Raw genomic sequence first — 15,230 nt, 5'->3', positions numbered from 1 at the left:
GATCATAGGGAATTCTGAAGGCAATGGGTAATCAGAACAAAGTGATTCATAATGGCTACTCAGAGCACTGGGGAGGAAGGGGATGAACTTATTTCAGGAGAACTGTACTTGAGATTGCTCTGTTCTAACTTGGTAGTAACTGGATCTTGGGATTTGTATACACAGTGCATGCCAAAAAAGCTGCTGTTACTGATATGATTAAAATTATTTGAATGACAGGTTACTGAGTCTGGCTACATCTCAGTATTGTGGCTGGCTGTTACGTTAGAGACCAGGTAACAATCCCAATTCAAGAAAGACTTCAAACTCATTCAGATTTAGAGTCCACCTTTCTTCTTCTTCTCTTTATTTTTCCTTATACAAGTTTTATAAAAGGTTGTAAATAAACTCTGAGCTTACATTTGAAGATGGTTTCTTTCTGAACAGGAATTTCTGTGCTTATCAAGAGAAGATTACATCCCTTAGTTTCTTACACATGAAATGATCTGTCATAGGGCACTCAACCAAAATAAAAAGAGACTAGCGAAGTCTCTGGCCAGTTTCCTTCATTGTGTATAACAGTCTTTAAACACAGAACAATATAAATAGGACAGTTCTTGTCTCCAGACCTTCCTGTCTTGGCTTCTAGTCATGCAGTCTCTATGTGGTTCCTCCTTACCTGCACCTCCAAAACCTTGTATGGCCTGGGCTTAAAAAATAACTTGTGCACAAGTAAAGGTAGAAACCAAGCCCCAGTCACCCTCCTCTCAGGGTGGCACTTTCCTATGGGAATTTGAAAGCCTGACCTTAGAAACCTTGTTGGGATTTAACCCAAATCACCATGCCACTGTGTGACTCAGCAGGACCCCCACTTATGGACATCACTCATGCAGTGCCACCTATGGGGCACCAAGGATCTGTACGTTCCCTCACATGCTCACATCTATCAACTTGTTTACCTAAACTGCACTAAGTAAATACACATTTAAATATAAATCACAGAAGGGGGTCTACCAGCATACATAAACTACAAGTATCTTCATGACATTCTCTCTCCCTTTCTCCTTTTTACTGTTGTTTTCCTATGTTGTGTCTCTTGCATTGTAAGCTCTTTGTTACTAGAATTGTCTTTTCTTTCCCATCTATAAGGTACCATCCATATCTCTGGTGCTGTATAAATAATAATGCTACTATATGAAGCTGCACCAAATGAAAGATTTCTTCAATTTTGTGACCGGGCACAAATGAGTATAGTATACGTTGTTGAAGATCCACATGTCTACACTTTTACAGTTAGTTTTGTAGGTTAGCTCAGAAGAGATTCATACTGGAAACTCTTTGGGGTAGGGGCTTTGTCTTTTCAATATGTGTAGTTGGTGGTATCTAAATCTGTGGAGGTGAATTCTAAGTTAATGATATTCAGACACATGCATAACTAACTTATCCTGGGGGACCGCAGGATAAGGGGAGAATGTGAAGCAAATACACCTCTACCCCAATATAACGCGACCTGATATAACACAGTAAAGCAGCGCTCCGAGGGGGCGGGGCTGCACGCTCCGGTGGATCAAAAGCAAGTTTGGTATGACATGATTTCACCTATAACGCGGTAAGATTTTTTTTGGCTCCCGAGGACAGCATTATATCGGGATAGAGGTGTAATGTTATAGAGAAGAAACAGTCAACGTCACAGGAAAGTTACCTGATCTTCTTGCCTCACTGTCTAATTCCTGAAAAAGGGACCTTGCTTACTATTGGTGTGTTGAAACTATCACCGTCACAAAATGTGTAGTTGATTACACAGTGGAGATGCATATTCAGTGCAGAAAAGTGGTAGAAATATAAATTAACGGTTGGGTTGTATGAAGAAGGGATAGAGAATAATGCAGAAAAAGATTTTAACTGAAGATATGTCCTCATGACACCTTAAAGGGGGCACAGAAAATAGAAAAGGTCCACTGAATGGTAATTGGAAAAAATGGTAGAGGTATTGGATGGAGAGGTTTCCATATGTAAAGAGATTAAAAGGATTGCAATTGTCTAGTTTAGAAATAAGTCAAGTATGATTGGAAGAGTGAAAGCCAATCAGGTATTGTTTTTTAATGTATTCCATAATACACTAACAAGGAAATAATCCAGATTAAATTCAGCACATTTTAAATGAATAAAGGAAATACTTGATTACTTACTGAGCGCTGTCTCCACCAAACAGAGAAGAAAATGTGGTCTTTGCTCTAGGGATATTTATAATCCATATTTCACGCACATGCACATGCACACACAGTACAATTTAAACATAACATATGTACATACAGATATAAAACATTAATGAGATCAAACAGTCATGTGGTCAATAAATCTTTTATTTCAAAAAGTTTAAAAATATGTTCAATTGTTTTCAATCATTCAAATTGTAACAAAATGTTTCCATGGAAAACACTGCTGCAAGATGTTAAGACAATTGGCTTACTGTGGTAGAGTTGTCAAGTCGTTAGAAGAGGGGATCTGGGTCAAGACACCTAGATTCACTGTGTGGCCAAGGGCAAGTCACTTGAATTCCCTGTGTGCCAGTTTACCTACCCATCTCTAAAATGATAGTAATCTCTTCCTACCTTGCAGGTGGATTGTGACAGTTAATTGCTGTTTATAGAGCCATTTGAGATTATTGGATGAAGCTTGAAAATTGAATACAGTAGGAACAGTATTTGCAGTTACTCTAGAAATTGCTGTCCCAGAGTTACCATTGCTTCAGGTCATTACCTGATCCTCGGCTTAGGTTAGAAAGAATTCTCCTGCCCATGGATTGTGTAGTTTGATAGACATGTGTGGGGCACAGAGGGATTGGTCTTCCATTTGAAATAGCTAGATTAGTGTAGGCTACAACTAGAGACAGGATAATGGAGTTAATGGTCTGTTCCAGTATGACAGTTCCTGTATTGCTGTAACTCTTATAGTTTACAGATTAGTTATTAGGGCACAATAGTGCTTGAAAGGCTAATCATAGAGATTAATTTCCATATGCAGTGTTTTTGTTATTTTTTTTAAATCCACGAGGTAGATTCTAGTTAGACTATGTAGACAATTTGGAAAGTACATTTTACTGAATCACGGGCAGTAGTCATAAAACTAAACATAAATGTACTTGTCAATTCTGGATGAGGTTGGTCACTATTTGTAAATGGATTCTGTTTGAATGTCGCAAACAGCTACTAATGCTCCTCCACCTTTGTTTTCTTTTTGGAGGATTGGATAGCTTTGGTCAAAGCTGCAGCAGCAGCAGCAGCCAAGAACAAAGCAGGAAGTAAACCGCGGACCAGTGCAAACAGCAATAAAGATAAAGAGGAGAGAAAATGGTTTAAAGTACCTTCAAAGAAGGAAGAAACCTCAACCTCTACGATCATACAGGAAGTCCAGAAAAAAGAAGAGGAGCCTACATCGAGTGAAACGTTCGGTACAAACTATATTCTAGTGCTTATTTTTCTAAAGGCTGCAAATATTGTTTTTTCTGCCTGTCCAGTTACTATTGGCCTCAGAATCTCTTTTGTTCATGTTGCAAAATGGTACTGCCAATGGTTCTAGACTAGAGGAAGTTGGTGTTTGTATCCTAGTACACTTCAATACTGAGATCTGCAACAGTGTTAATCATTTAGATTTATGTGCAAATTTCTGCTTCCTAAGTGGCTCAGAAGAGATCAGAAGTTTGTTTTTCTAGATCTCTTATTTCATTTTCCCTTATGAGTTTTTTTTAAAAACTAAAATTCTAATGATTCATGGTTATAATGGAGATTTCTAGATATTTTTGAAGACAATGTAATACATATGCCTTCATGTTTTAAGGGCCATCTAGACTTTACCTCTGAATCAGTAAATCTTGATCACGTCAACAAAGTTAATATCTGTTAACTTATTACTTAAAATTTCAAGGTAATATTTTTCTGTATATTGTTAATTATAAATCTTTAAACTGCCTGTTATGGCACATAAAAGCCTATTCATTCATCTTAGAATATATTTTGCATTGAAATATTTACAGTTGGTAAGAAATGTTTATGAAATGTGAATTTGTAGATGAACTCTTCCATGTCTGTTCTTTTAAAAGTAGGATTCCCAGTAGTAGACGTTCCAAAGATGGCATTTGTGCGGGCAGAGAATACATTATCGAACAAGAGGAAAAGTAATCTAGGCAACTCATTTCAGGCAAAGAGAGCTCGTCTTAACAAAATCACTGGTAAATTACCTTTTTATTGAGAACATCATTACTTTTTAACATATCCAAATGTTTACGCTTGTACATAAAGTGCTACGGTAGATCAGTACATGTTTGTTAGTTATATTAATACTTTGCAGTTATTGTTTTTGATGATCTCAAAGCACTACACAAAGAGTAATAAAGCCAACCCTGTTCCAAGATTTTGACATAAGGTCTGTATTTGGGGCCCACGTAAGTGCAGGGGTTCTCCTGCTTGAACAAGGTGCAGAATTGAGATCTTGTTTGTTAATTTATGAATTGCATAAACTCGTAATGACTTCCACTCAGTACTGCAAATTAGTGGGGTTCTGCTTTGCAGTAAATTCATGATTGATTAATATGTTTTTTTTAAGTAATGTCTTTGCACATCTTGGATTGGAGACAATGTTCTGCTTAATTTGAAAAAAAAATGCAGCAAACTGATATAACACACGTGGTAAGGAATAGAATACAATTTCCTGTAGTGGATCCTTGTGGGGCACAGAAGCTTAATAACAACTCCTTAATGAAAAGTCACCTAGGTTACTGACGGATTTGCAGTATTCCAGTGTTCTAAATGTGTTACTTTAGGAGAGCCCAGAGTTCACTAAGTGATATGCCTCCAGTTTAGTGTGTTCTGAATTGGTTGTGAGGGTATCTAATTTACCAGGGAATGCAGTACCTATATCTTGTAGCAGACTGTTCAGTATGGATAACAACCTCTGTTAAGAAGTAGCTTCTTCTTGGGGCCACTGATTGCAGAAGACTTTGAAGTCAAAGATATCTTGCTGCCTCTGCTTTAGTTTTTCTTTAGGCATCTTCAAGCGAGCTGGGTCTCCTCACCAACATTATTTACTAGAGATATTAAGTAATAAAATAAAAGTTCCCGGACAAAGCAGCTCTGAAACACCTACTTATTGGCTGGGCAACAACAAGCTCTGTGCATAAAATGGAAAAAAAAAAAAATCTGAACATCAGGTTTAAAACTGTTGGCTGTTTCTATTATCTGGTTGTTAAATGTATATTAGTAGTGTTGTATATGGATTTGTGAATGAAGAACTAGCACTGTTTAAAAATACTAGTTTCCCAGTGGATCTATTATCAGGGTCACATGGAGTCCCTATTACTTAAACATAGAAGAACATAAATTGTTGGGCAAAAGTCAACATGGTTTCTGTAAAGGGAAATCATGTCTTACTAATCTATTAGAGTTCTTCGAAGGGGTCAACAAACATGTGGACAAGGGGGATCCAGTGGACATAGTGTACTTAGATTTCCAGAAAGCCTTTGACAAGGTCCCACACCAAAGGCTCTTACGTCAATTAAGTTGTCATGGGATAAGAGGGAAGATCCTTTCATGGATTGAGAACTGGTTAAAAGACAGGGAACAAAGGGTAGGAATAAATGGTAAATTTTCAGAATGGAGAGGGGAACTAATGGTGTTCCCCAAGGGTCAGTCCTAGGACCAATCCTATTCAACTTATTCATAAATGGTCTGGAGAAAGGGGTAAAGAGCGAGGTGGCAAAGGTTGCAGACGATACTAAACTGCTCAAGATAGTTAAGACCAAAACAGACTGTGAAGAACTTCAAAAACATCTCACAAAACTAAGTGATTGGGCAACAAAATGGCAAATGAAATTTAATGTGGATAATGTAATGGCCATTGGAAAAAATAACCCCAACTATACATACAATATGATGGGGGCTAATTTAACTACAACTAATCAGGAAAGAGATCTTGGAGTCATCATGGATAGTTCTCTGAAGATGTCCACGCAGCGTGCAGCGGCAGTCAGAAAAGCAAACAGGGTGTTAGGAATCATTTAAAAAGGGATAGAGAATAAGACGGAGAATATCTTATTGCCCTTATATAAATCCATGGTACGCCCACATCTTGAATACTGCGTACAGATGTGGTCTCCTCATCTCAAAAAAGGTATACTGGCATTAGAAAAGGTTCAGAAAAGGCAACTAAAATGATTAGGGGTTTGGAACGAGTCCCATATGAGGAGAGATTAGAGGCTAGGACTTTTCAGCTTGGAAAAGAGGAGACTAAGGGGGGGATATGATAGAGGTATATAAAATCATGAGTGGTGTAGAGAAAGTGAATAAGAAAAAAGTTATTTATTTGTTCCCATAATATAAGAACTGGGGGCCACCAAATGAAATTAATGGTCAGCAGGTTTAAAACAAATAAAGGGAAGCTCTTCTTCACACAGCGCATAGTCTACATGTGCAATTTGTTGCCCGAGGAGGTTAAGTAAGAACGCTAGGACTATAACAGAGTTTAAAAGAGAACAGGATAAATTCATGGAGGTTAAGTCCATTAATGGCTATTAGCCAGGATGGGTAAGGAATGGTGTCCCTAGCCTCTGTTCGTCAAAGGGTGGAGATGGATGGCAGGAGAGAGATCACTTGATCGTTACCTGTTAGGTTCACTCCCTGTGGGGCACCTGGCATTGGCCACTGTTGGCAGACAGGATACTGGGCTGGATGGACCTTTGGTCTGACCCAGTGTGGCCATTCTTATGTTCTTAAATCATAGAGAATGAAAATTCTGATTAGGTAATCTAGTCCAGTGGTTTTCAAACTTTTTCTTCACGGACCACTTGAAAATTGCTGAGGGTCTTGGCGGACCACTCAATCTTTCCATATGTTGTTTGTACCTTTAGCTAACTATTATAAAGCGCTTTGGATAAAAGAGCTATATTTAAAAAAAATTAATAATAATTGTTTTTTTATTCTACATATAAAAGCACACACAGCTCCTATTTTAATATCCGTAGTCTTACCTTTATGATACGATGGATGTGCTCTCTCTCCCCCACCACGGCAGTCCCTAAACTGGGGATGGGAAGGAGGGCCGTCTCTCCCCAGCAGCCGCAGCCTTGGAGCTGGGGAAAGTCGCCTATTTCTCTGGCCACCACAGCCCTGCACGTCCCAAATTCCCCCCCACCCCTTCTTCTCATCCCATTTCCCCCTTCCACCTACTCCCTATTCCCCCAAAGCCCACCACCTCACCTTACATGTGCGTCTTCTCCAGGGTCCAGGCATCTAATTAGTGGAGCCACGCCTGCACAGCTCCACTAATTAGGTGGGTGGCTCTTCGTTTTCTCGTGTACGGCCGCCCAGGCGTGCATCTTAGAGGGAACTATACATGGACCACCTGAATGGAGCTCGTAGACCACTGGTGGTCTGGGGACCACAGTTTGAGAACCTCTGATCTAGTCTATCCACTTGCCTTTGTAAGATTTTTCCTTGTGTTAGAATCTAACAGTTAGATGCTTCAGCGTTTTGTTTAGTCCAGAAAGGATTTGCATGGGCCTGTTAAAAAAGATGAGACTACATAACAGGCAAACTTTGATGGGAACTCTGCAACTGTAACTTATAACCAGGGCCCTACCAAACTCACAGGCCATTTTGGTCAATTTCATGGTCCTAGGATTTTAAAAATAATAAATTTCATGATTTCAGCTATTTAAATCTGGCATTTCATGGTGTAGTAATTGTAGGGATCCTGACCCAAAAAGGAGGTGTGGGGGAGAGGGGGTCCACAAGGTTATTGTTTGGTGGGGGTTGTGGTACTGCTGCCCTTACTTCTAGCCTGCTGCTGGCAGTGGCGCTGCCTTCAGAGCTGGGCAGCTGGAGAGCGGTGGCTGCTGGCTGGGAGCCCAGCTCTGGAGGCAGACCCGCCGCCAGCAGCAGCACAGAAGGAAGGGTGGCATGGTATGGTATGGCCACCCTTCCTTCTGTGCTGCTGGTGGTGGGGCACTGCCTTCAGAGCTGGGCACCTGGCCAACAACTACCACTCTCCGGTTGCCCAGCTCTGAAGGCAGTGCAGAAGTAAGGGTGACAATACCGTGACCAGTGGCGGATTACGCTTTTCTGAGGCCCTGGGCCAGAACAAGTGGGAGCCCTTCCCCGCCCCTTCCAACTGCAGTCGCCCCCGTCTCCCTCCCCCTGTGCTTCTGCTGGGGAGCGGGGTCAGGGCGCAGGGGCTTCCCCTGCTCCCCGGTAGGAGCTCCGGGCGGTCGGGCAGAGCAGGACAAGCCCCCGTGCCCCAGCCCTGCTCCCTAGCAGGAGTGCTGGGTGGGCAGAGTGGGGCATGGGGGTGCCCCAATTGGCCGGGGCCCCATTGACCCAGTAGCTAATCCGCCACTGTCCGTGACTTCCCTGAAAGAACCTTGCAACCCCCCTGCAAGTCCATTTTGGGTCAGGACCCCCAATTTGAGAAACTCTGGTTCCCCCCATGAAATCTGTATAGGGTAAAAGTTTAGTACAGGGTAAAAGCACACAAAAGACCAGATTTCAGAGTCCATGACATGTTTTTCATGGCCATGAATTTGGTAGAGCCCTACTTATAGCCATTAGGAAAGCACACACAGACCAACTGTGGGGGGAATGAGTGAAGGGAGGAATTCTAAATAACCTCCTAAAATCAAAAGGTTGAAAATTTACTTCGATTGTAGGCCTGGCTTTTGAAGCACAATTGCTTTGCGGTTGAGGGTCATAGCATTGGAGCTCCTTTTTCCTCTCTGGGAGTGTTACTGGAATGGCCGGTGCTAATCCTCATTTATAATACAGGGCCTGTGAATTGTAGGCAGGATCTCATAAGTTTTGTTCTTTTAAATAAAGACTCCATACAAGGGGGTTTCAGAGAGAATCTTTTTATAGATGAAAATGTTTTAATTTTTGTTCACATTTATGTTTTTCATAAAACCTGATGATTGCAAATGATAAAATAAAAAAATCAACCCATTCTAAATATCTCTGTGCAACTTTTCTCTTAAGGTTTGTTGGCATCCAAAGCTGTTGTTGTGGATGGTGCTGAAAAAAAGGAAGGCAACAAAGAAACAGCTCCAGTCCTGGAGCAGGTATGAAATGGTAGAGTTTGTTCTTTTGCAAGGTTCCCACTGGAGTGTGCCATGGAGATATAGTATCCATAACAAAATTGCCCCTTCAGAAACAGTGACAGGGAACGAAATATTTGATCTTATGTTTACATCTCTGCATAGCCAGAAACATACAAGTAAATTGACACAAATGACAGTGTTAACTTTAATTTTCATAAATGAGTTACTGTCTCCAAGGAGTCAAAGGCTAGGAAACAGCGGTCCCAAGGTTTTATAGCTGGAACCATGCCCACAACTGGCTAAGAAAAAGACCCTTACACAAATTTGATTTGTGGTTTGAAACAGGGTTTTTGGCATCTAGTAAAACTTCTTTTGTAAGAAGTTTCTTTTCTATTGTAAGAATTGGTGTTGTAGACTGTGTGTATTTTATGAACTGTTCAATGAGCCATACATTTTGCTAAGATGTATATTTTAATACGTACAAAAAAGAAACTTTAATGTTAGGGGTCTGATTTAAAACCACTTATTTGAAGAATTGAAGGTTGCCTCCCTATCTCTGGCTCATTCCATTGTGTTCAGGTGTTGCTTGAGTCTCAGAATTATGCATGATCTTGCATGCTAAAAGGGCTGACTACCTAAGCACAGTAAAGCAAGCTAAGGATGAAGTGGCAGCCTTAACTCTTGATATTTTTGCTTTTGTTGGCTTAAATAAGATCCTTAATCTATGAATATGGCTATTTTGTATTAATTTTCATTTTTTTAATGGTTTGTTTTAAACAAACCATCTAAAAAGAGCACTTCCTTTCTTCACAAGCCCCACCACACTCTTAAAATAATCCCTACCCCAAACTTTGATACTGTGTTTCTTGTAACTGGTTCTTTAGTCCTGATATATGGTGGCATTGCTATAGTTTTTCCATTGACACTGTACTGGATCTGAGCGTCTCAAATCCAGAGTGCTGTCAATGAAAAGTTATGGTTCTACTTTTAATGCTGCCACTGTAATGGTTAATTCTGAGCTACTAAGGTGTCAATGCATTGACTGATATTTTGCATAATGGTTTATGATATATTTACATGATATTCCACTTCTCAAATTTTTGCATATTAAAGATGCTATAATTTCTTAGTATTTTTGTATAATACTTTGTGTGCAAAAAACTGAAATGTCTGACAGCATGACATTTCTGGAAGAATCATTACACTGTAAATCTTACTGTGCAGAGTCCCATTGAAATGAATGGGATTTTGCCATTTATTAAGACCATATGCAACAGTATAGATTACAGTGCATATTAACAGAAACTTCTGAATAGTAACTTCTCAATCTAAAATAACTCGGCTGTTTCTATTTTTACTTTGTTGATTAGAAATAACAAAATATCCAGAAGGGACTGTCACCATTCACTGACTAATGGTCTGCAAAACGGTTTTGAAAATACTTGTTTTAGTTATGAGTTCTTAAAAAGCAAAGCATCCAAAACCCAACAAATGTACTACTTTTCCCCTTTCTTCTAACTGAAAAGAAAAATAAAAAACCAGTCAAACATAAACTGATTAAGTGGGGGTGGGAGTGTCTGAGCTCAAATTTTTTTGCTAAATTCCAGCCCAAATGTAAATTAAAATGGCCGAGTTATAAACTCCTAAAATGGCAAAGCTGACAGAGATACTGTCTGCTACCACTGTAATACTGATTGGGTAAAATGTCTTGTAGTGTGTTTTTAAATAATGTAATACAGCACACAGTAATATTCAGGCCAACAGCCAAAAACATACTGTGCTGATGAAATTATATTTATAACTCTTTTTTAAATTTACAACTGTCTTAAGCCCAAAAACCTCAGACTGTTACGTGTAGATTCAGTAGTTTTATTTAAGTGTATTAGGGTTATGTAATGTTATATTTCCTTTTGAGCAAGACCTGCTTAGATGAATAACTTTAATTCATTAAGGTTTTTTAATGTTAGTTTGTCCTTGTTAAGGGGTTAAGCACCTTATCAAAATATTTAATTTAATTTTTTAAATCTTGTTTAAATAACTTTGTAATTTGAAAGTAATGGACGCTGTAGTAATGTCTTTCACATATGTGAAGATGAACAATAAAATTGTTTATTTACAAGTTATGGCTCTAATTAATTTCTGGTAATACCTTTTTGTAATCAGCATAGGTATACGCTACAGTTCATGGAATATTTTATTTAAATGAATAAACTTCACTTAAATCATGTGTATAATGAGCTGATTCAAGGATAAAACTGGGGATAACTGAATGGGACACTTTGCACCGGAATTTTACGTGGTACTTCCAGCATGCCATTCATATAGCACGCAAGGGTGCCCTTTTTAAAGTATGTAGTGTGTGCTGCTTTTTTTTATATTTCCACTGGAACTTGCAGCTCCCATGTTCCAGTGGAAAAGAGAGCTTCTATTCAGTACCAAAAATGCAGTCCTCTGAAGTAGAGAGGTCTGAAAACTGGGAAATGCCCCCAAATGTTAGTGGAGTGAAATCTTTTTGGAGAAAGTGGCACGCACGTTCTAGAAACAAAAGTTTACACTTTCATAATTATGGTTTTATTAGCTAACATAATACCATGATGCATATTCAACTGGGCAATAGATGGAACAAATTTGAGGTCATGTGTTCAGATATGTACAAGCTGCCATTATTGGGCAAGTACTAATATTGTTACAGATTACTCAGCTTGTAAGAGAACCTCCTTCTAGCAAAAAATGTAAAATGCTAATTGCTGTAAATTCAGATTAATTATTTTTAAATATTTCAGTACATGCATTAAAAGGAAGGGTGAACATTTTCAGCTTTAGAAAATGCAGCATATTTTGCTTTTCAAAAAGTGTTGGTTTTTTTTAGCCTATATTTTATCTGCTTGTTTTTTTACAGTTAACAATCTATTTAACCCCGTGGTGCTAGAAGTTGCGATTTCATGAAACATTAGCACAAGCAAGTAGTGTGGTGAAATCCAGACTCCCAGCACTGAAAGGGGTTGTGCTCAAATTTCATTATTGTTTGTTGTTCTAAGACTTTCCTTAAAGGGGCACTGTCAACCTTTTCAGGTGGTTCTTCAAAATTGAAGTAAATTTGTGGAAAATGACATCCAACTTCTAAATATTTATTTTAAATGGATGACTCTTGCTGAGAAACTTAACTTCTGATTTGTGGTGTGATCACAACAAAGCTAACATATCTACTTTCCATTCTGGTTAGTAGCAATAGTGTTGTTCTCTAAGTCATTCTTTATTCTTGCCGAAAACATTGATGATGATGGTTCATAATGAGAGAGAGAGAGAGATGGACATGAAAAGTATTTTATTGTATTAGAAAAACAGCAAAATGCACTATTTGTCAAATGGATATTGGATAGTTGGTAGGAGAAAATAATGTGTTTAAGCTTTTTTTGAGGGTATTGCAAGCAATGAGAAACGAAGAGAAACTTTTAAGGATGAAAGTCATTGGCAGTGTCCCTTTAAAAACAAACAGCTTGCTCAACTTTTACTTTGATACATTTGAGTCTGTTTTTCATTTGTATTGGAAATGTTAAATGTTGGCTTTAAAAATGTTTTTGAATAAATGTTTTTGAATACTAAAGATGCTAAAAAAGATCAAAGTAGAATACAAGAACCACAATGAAGAAACTGAAATAAAAGTATCAATTTCTTATTATTTATTCAGGAGATTTCACCTAAACCTCAAAGTCAGAAAAAAAATGAAGCTGATATTAGCAGTTCTGCCAACACTCAGAAACCTGCACTGTTATCCTCAACTTTGTCTTCAGGAAAGGCTCGCAGCAAGAAATGCAAACAAGAATCTGGAGATTCTTCTGGGTGTATAAAGCCCCCTAAATCACCACTTTCCCCAGAGTTAATACAAGTCGAGGATTTGACACTGGTCTCTCAGCTTCCTTCTTCTGTGATAAATAAAACTAGTGAGCACAGACATTTTAAAAAATACCATAATTCCTTATAGTCATAAGAAATATACAGAAAAATAATTGATTGTAAATTAATGTTGCTTTTTACAATGAATCTGCTTTTTATAAAAAAAAATTCAAACGTAAGTGGGTGCATTAGGGATAGCTCAAACTTATAAAAAGTAAAGTCACGTAATGTGGTATGTGAATTATGGTGCAAGTAATAATGGCACTTTTATGGTAGTAGAAAGTCATGGCTTTTAATGATTTTAAGTTCCATTGTATGAATCTCCACACTAATGGTACTAGTGATACAGGAGAAAACAAACACCTCTTCTTAAAGGGCCTGATTCATTAAAAATATGTGCAGTTTTCTTGTGGATCTTTCCTTTCCATCATTGAGGAACTCTGCCTTCAGTGGACTGTTTTGATGTACCTGTGTGAAAACACCTTAGTAGTTCAGCCTTTTTAAAACATGGAACAGGTTTGCAAAATATCAAGATATTGTTGGTGGACAGAAGAGTTGTTGAAACTTATCTGCTGCATAACATCCTTGAATGATTGTATTACATTTTTGAGCATTACTCACTCTCTATATGTTATTTTTACTGGAGAGGGATAGTGTAGCCTTTTCAGATTTGTTTTGAGCTTCACCTCTTAAAGACATGTTGTTGCTCAAAGAAGGCAAAGTCGTGCAGTCAACAGTTATAACTAACATGGGTTTCTGTAAAGCAAAAGCCTACGTTTTGCTTCACTCCCAGAGCTGTGACAAAATAAGGCCTGAAGAGGACTCCTTCATCACATGTTGCATCCTTACATCTACAGTTGACATCTTCTTGAGGAGATAAATGTCTCTTAAACTTGTAGCAAATTTTAATTGAATGGGGGAGGGAGATGAGCCAGTTCAGTTTTCTGTATTCTCTCAATAAATATAATTGGTTTTAAATCATGTTATAAATTTCCCCCACAAAACACTGTCATCCACACATGTTGCAATACCCCCAAGATGTCGGTAAGTAGTTTTGCTTGAGGAGGTTTTGTGTTTTGGACTGAAGCTATACATTTGCTTGCCATTAAAAAAACAAACAAACTGTATCTTCATTGCCTAGATACCTAATTTTTTTATTATGGTTTGTAACAGCTCCCACCTCTTTTGACTTTTTTTAAAATAGAAATGTAATTTTTGTTGCTACTGCAAATCTTTAGTATGACACAGCGGAAGCTAGGTAAGGCAAGGAGGAAAAAGAATTAATGATTTACAAAACTCTAATTTATGCAGGTAAAGCACATTTCCCCAAGTACAATATATGAAACATGCATAAGTGAGGTTTTATTTTTTTAATGAATCAGGCCTATAATATCTACATATATTTCTCTTCATTTGAGATTCTTCGTGCTGGGGTTTAGACTTCTTGCTATGTAGTGCATTGACAGTTAATGTTTCTGTATTTGCTGTTACCAGGGTGTTAATATCAATTTAGCAGAAAGTGGAGAGATTAGAACTAAAATGAACCATTACTTTTTGAGAGTTTATTTTAAAGTCTTACTGTGACAATTATGTTGCTATACTGGAAATCCTATTGTTTCTTAAACTTTAAGCTGTCTACTTTCTTATTGATTTGTGAAGTGGCTCCCCTTAATGCAAATAGGTTATTTGCATAAGGACCTCCTCTATATCCATGGAGGCTAGATCCTCAAATTCTTATAGTAATATATGAAGCAAAAAACCAAAATCTTGCCTCAAACATTAACATTCATCTGATATTCATAGTTTTTAATCATTTTTACAAAGCACAATGTGATTAGCAGTTCTGCAGAAGAGAACTATGTAAAGCATGACCCTTCTCTAGATCTTAAAATATTTCCGTAAGATTATGACGTATCTCTACTTCATGAACATTGAAAGATCTCTTTTTAGGTCCATCACAGCCAGTGAATCCCCCTAGATCCTACAAATATAGCCAGAGGAGAAGAAGATCACAGCGTTTAGCCACTTGCTCGTTGCCTGATGAGTCTATACAAAAAGTTCCTTCTCCCTCTCCAGTCACTGATGGAAAAGTGTTCTCCATCAGTGCTCAAAATCAACAGCCATCAATATCAGAGGGTAATGTATTTAATCTAATAAAGAACAACCCAAGAGAAACAATCATAAAGAATAAGACCTTTCACATTTTTTTTCACCATATCTTTCACTAACATTGAGTACCTTTAGCTATATGCTGTTCGTTTATTGTAACACTGCG

At 38.1% G+C, this 15,230-nt stretch overlaps 1 protein-coding gene across 14 annotated transcripts in view; it reads left to right on the top strand.

Annotated features, from left to right (window-relative positions):
• PHF20L1 (PHD finger protein 20 like 1) overlaps window positions 1–15,230 on the top strand; it is a 90,121-nt gene that overhangs the window by 30,124 nt on the left and 44,767 nt on the right. For 7 of the 14 annotated variants that reach the window (XM_048841678.2, XM_048841681.2, XM_048841679.2 and 4 more), the window contains 5 exons: window positions 3,223–3,430; window positions 4,079–4,207; window positions 9,000–9,082; window positions 12,750–13,002; window positions 14,906–15,091. In XM_048841678.2, coding sequence (XP_048697635.1) covers window positions 3,223–3,430; window positions 4,079–4,207; window positions 9,000–9,082; window positions 12,750–13,002; window positions 14,906–15,091 — 859 coding nt within the window. Of the gene's footprint in view, window positions 1–3,222; window positions 3,431–4,078; window positions 4,208–8,999; window positions 11,181–12,749; window positions 13,003–14,905; window positions 15,092–15,230 lie in introns of those variants that run through there. The other 7 variants (XM_048841682.2, XM_048841680.2, XM_075124924.1 and 4 more) reach the window with 3 other exon arrangements.

The sequence above is a fragment of the Caretta caretta genome, chromosome 2 (assembly GCF_965140235.1).
Source record: "Caretta caretta isolate rCarCar2 chromosome 2, rCarCar1.hap1, whole genome shotgun sequence".
Taxonomy (NCBI): Eukaryota; Metazoa; Chordata; order Testudines; family Cheloniidae; genus Caretta; species Caretta caretta.
Note: the sequence above shows the minus strand (reverse complement) of the source record. Positions and strands in the feature narration are given on the sequence as shown.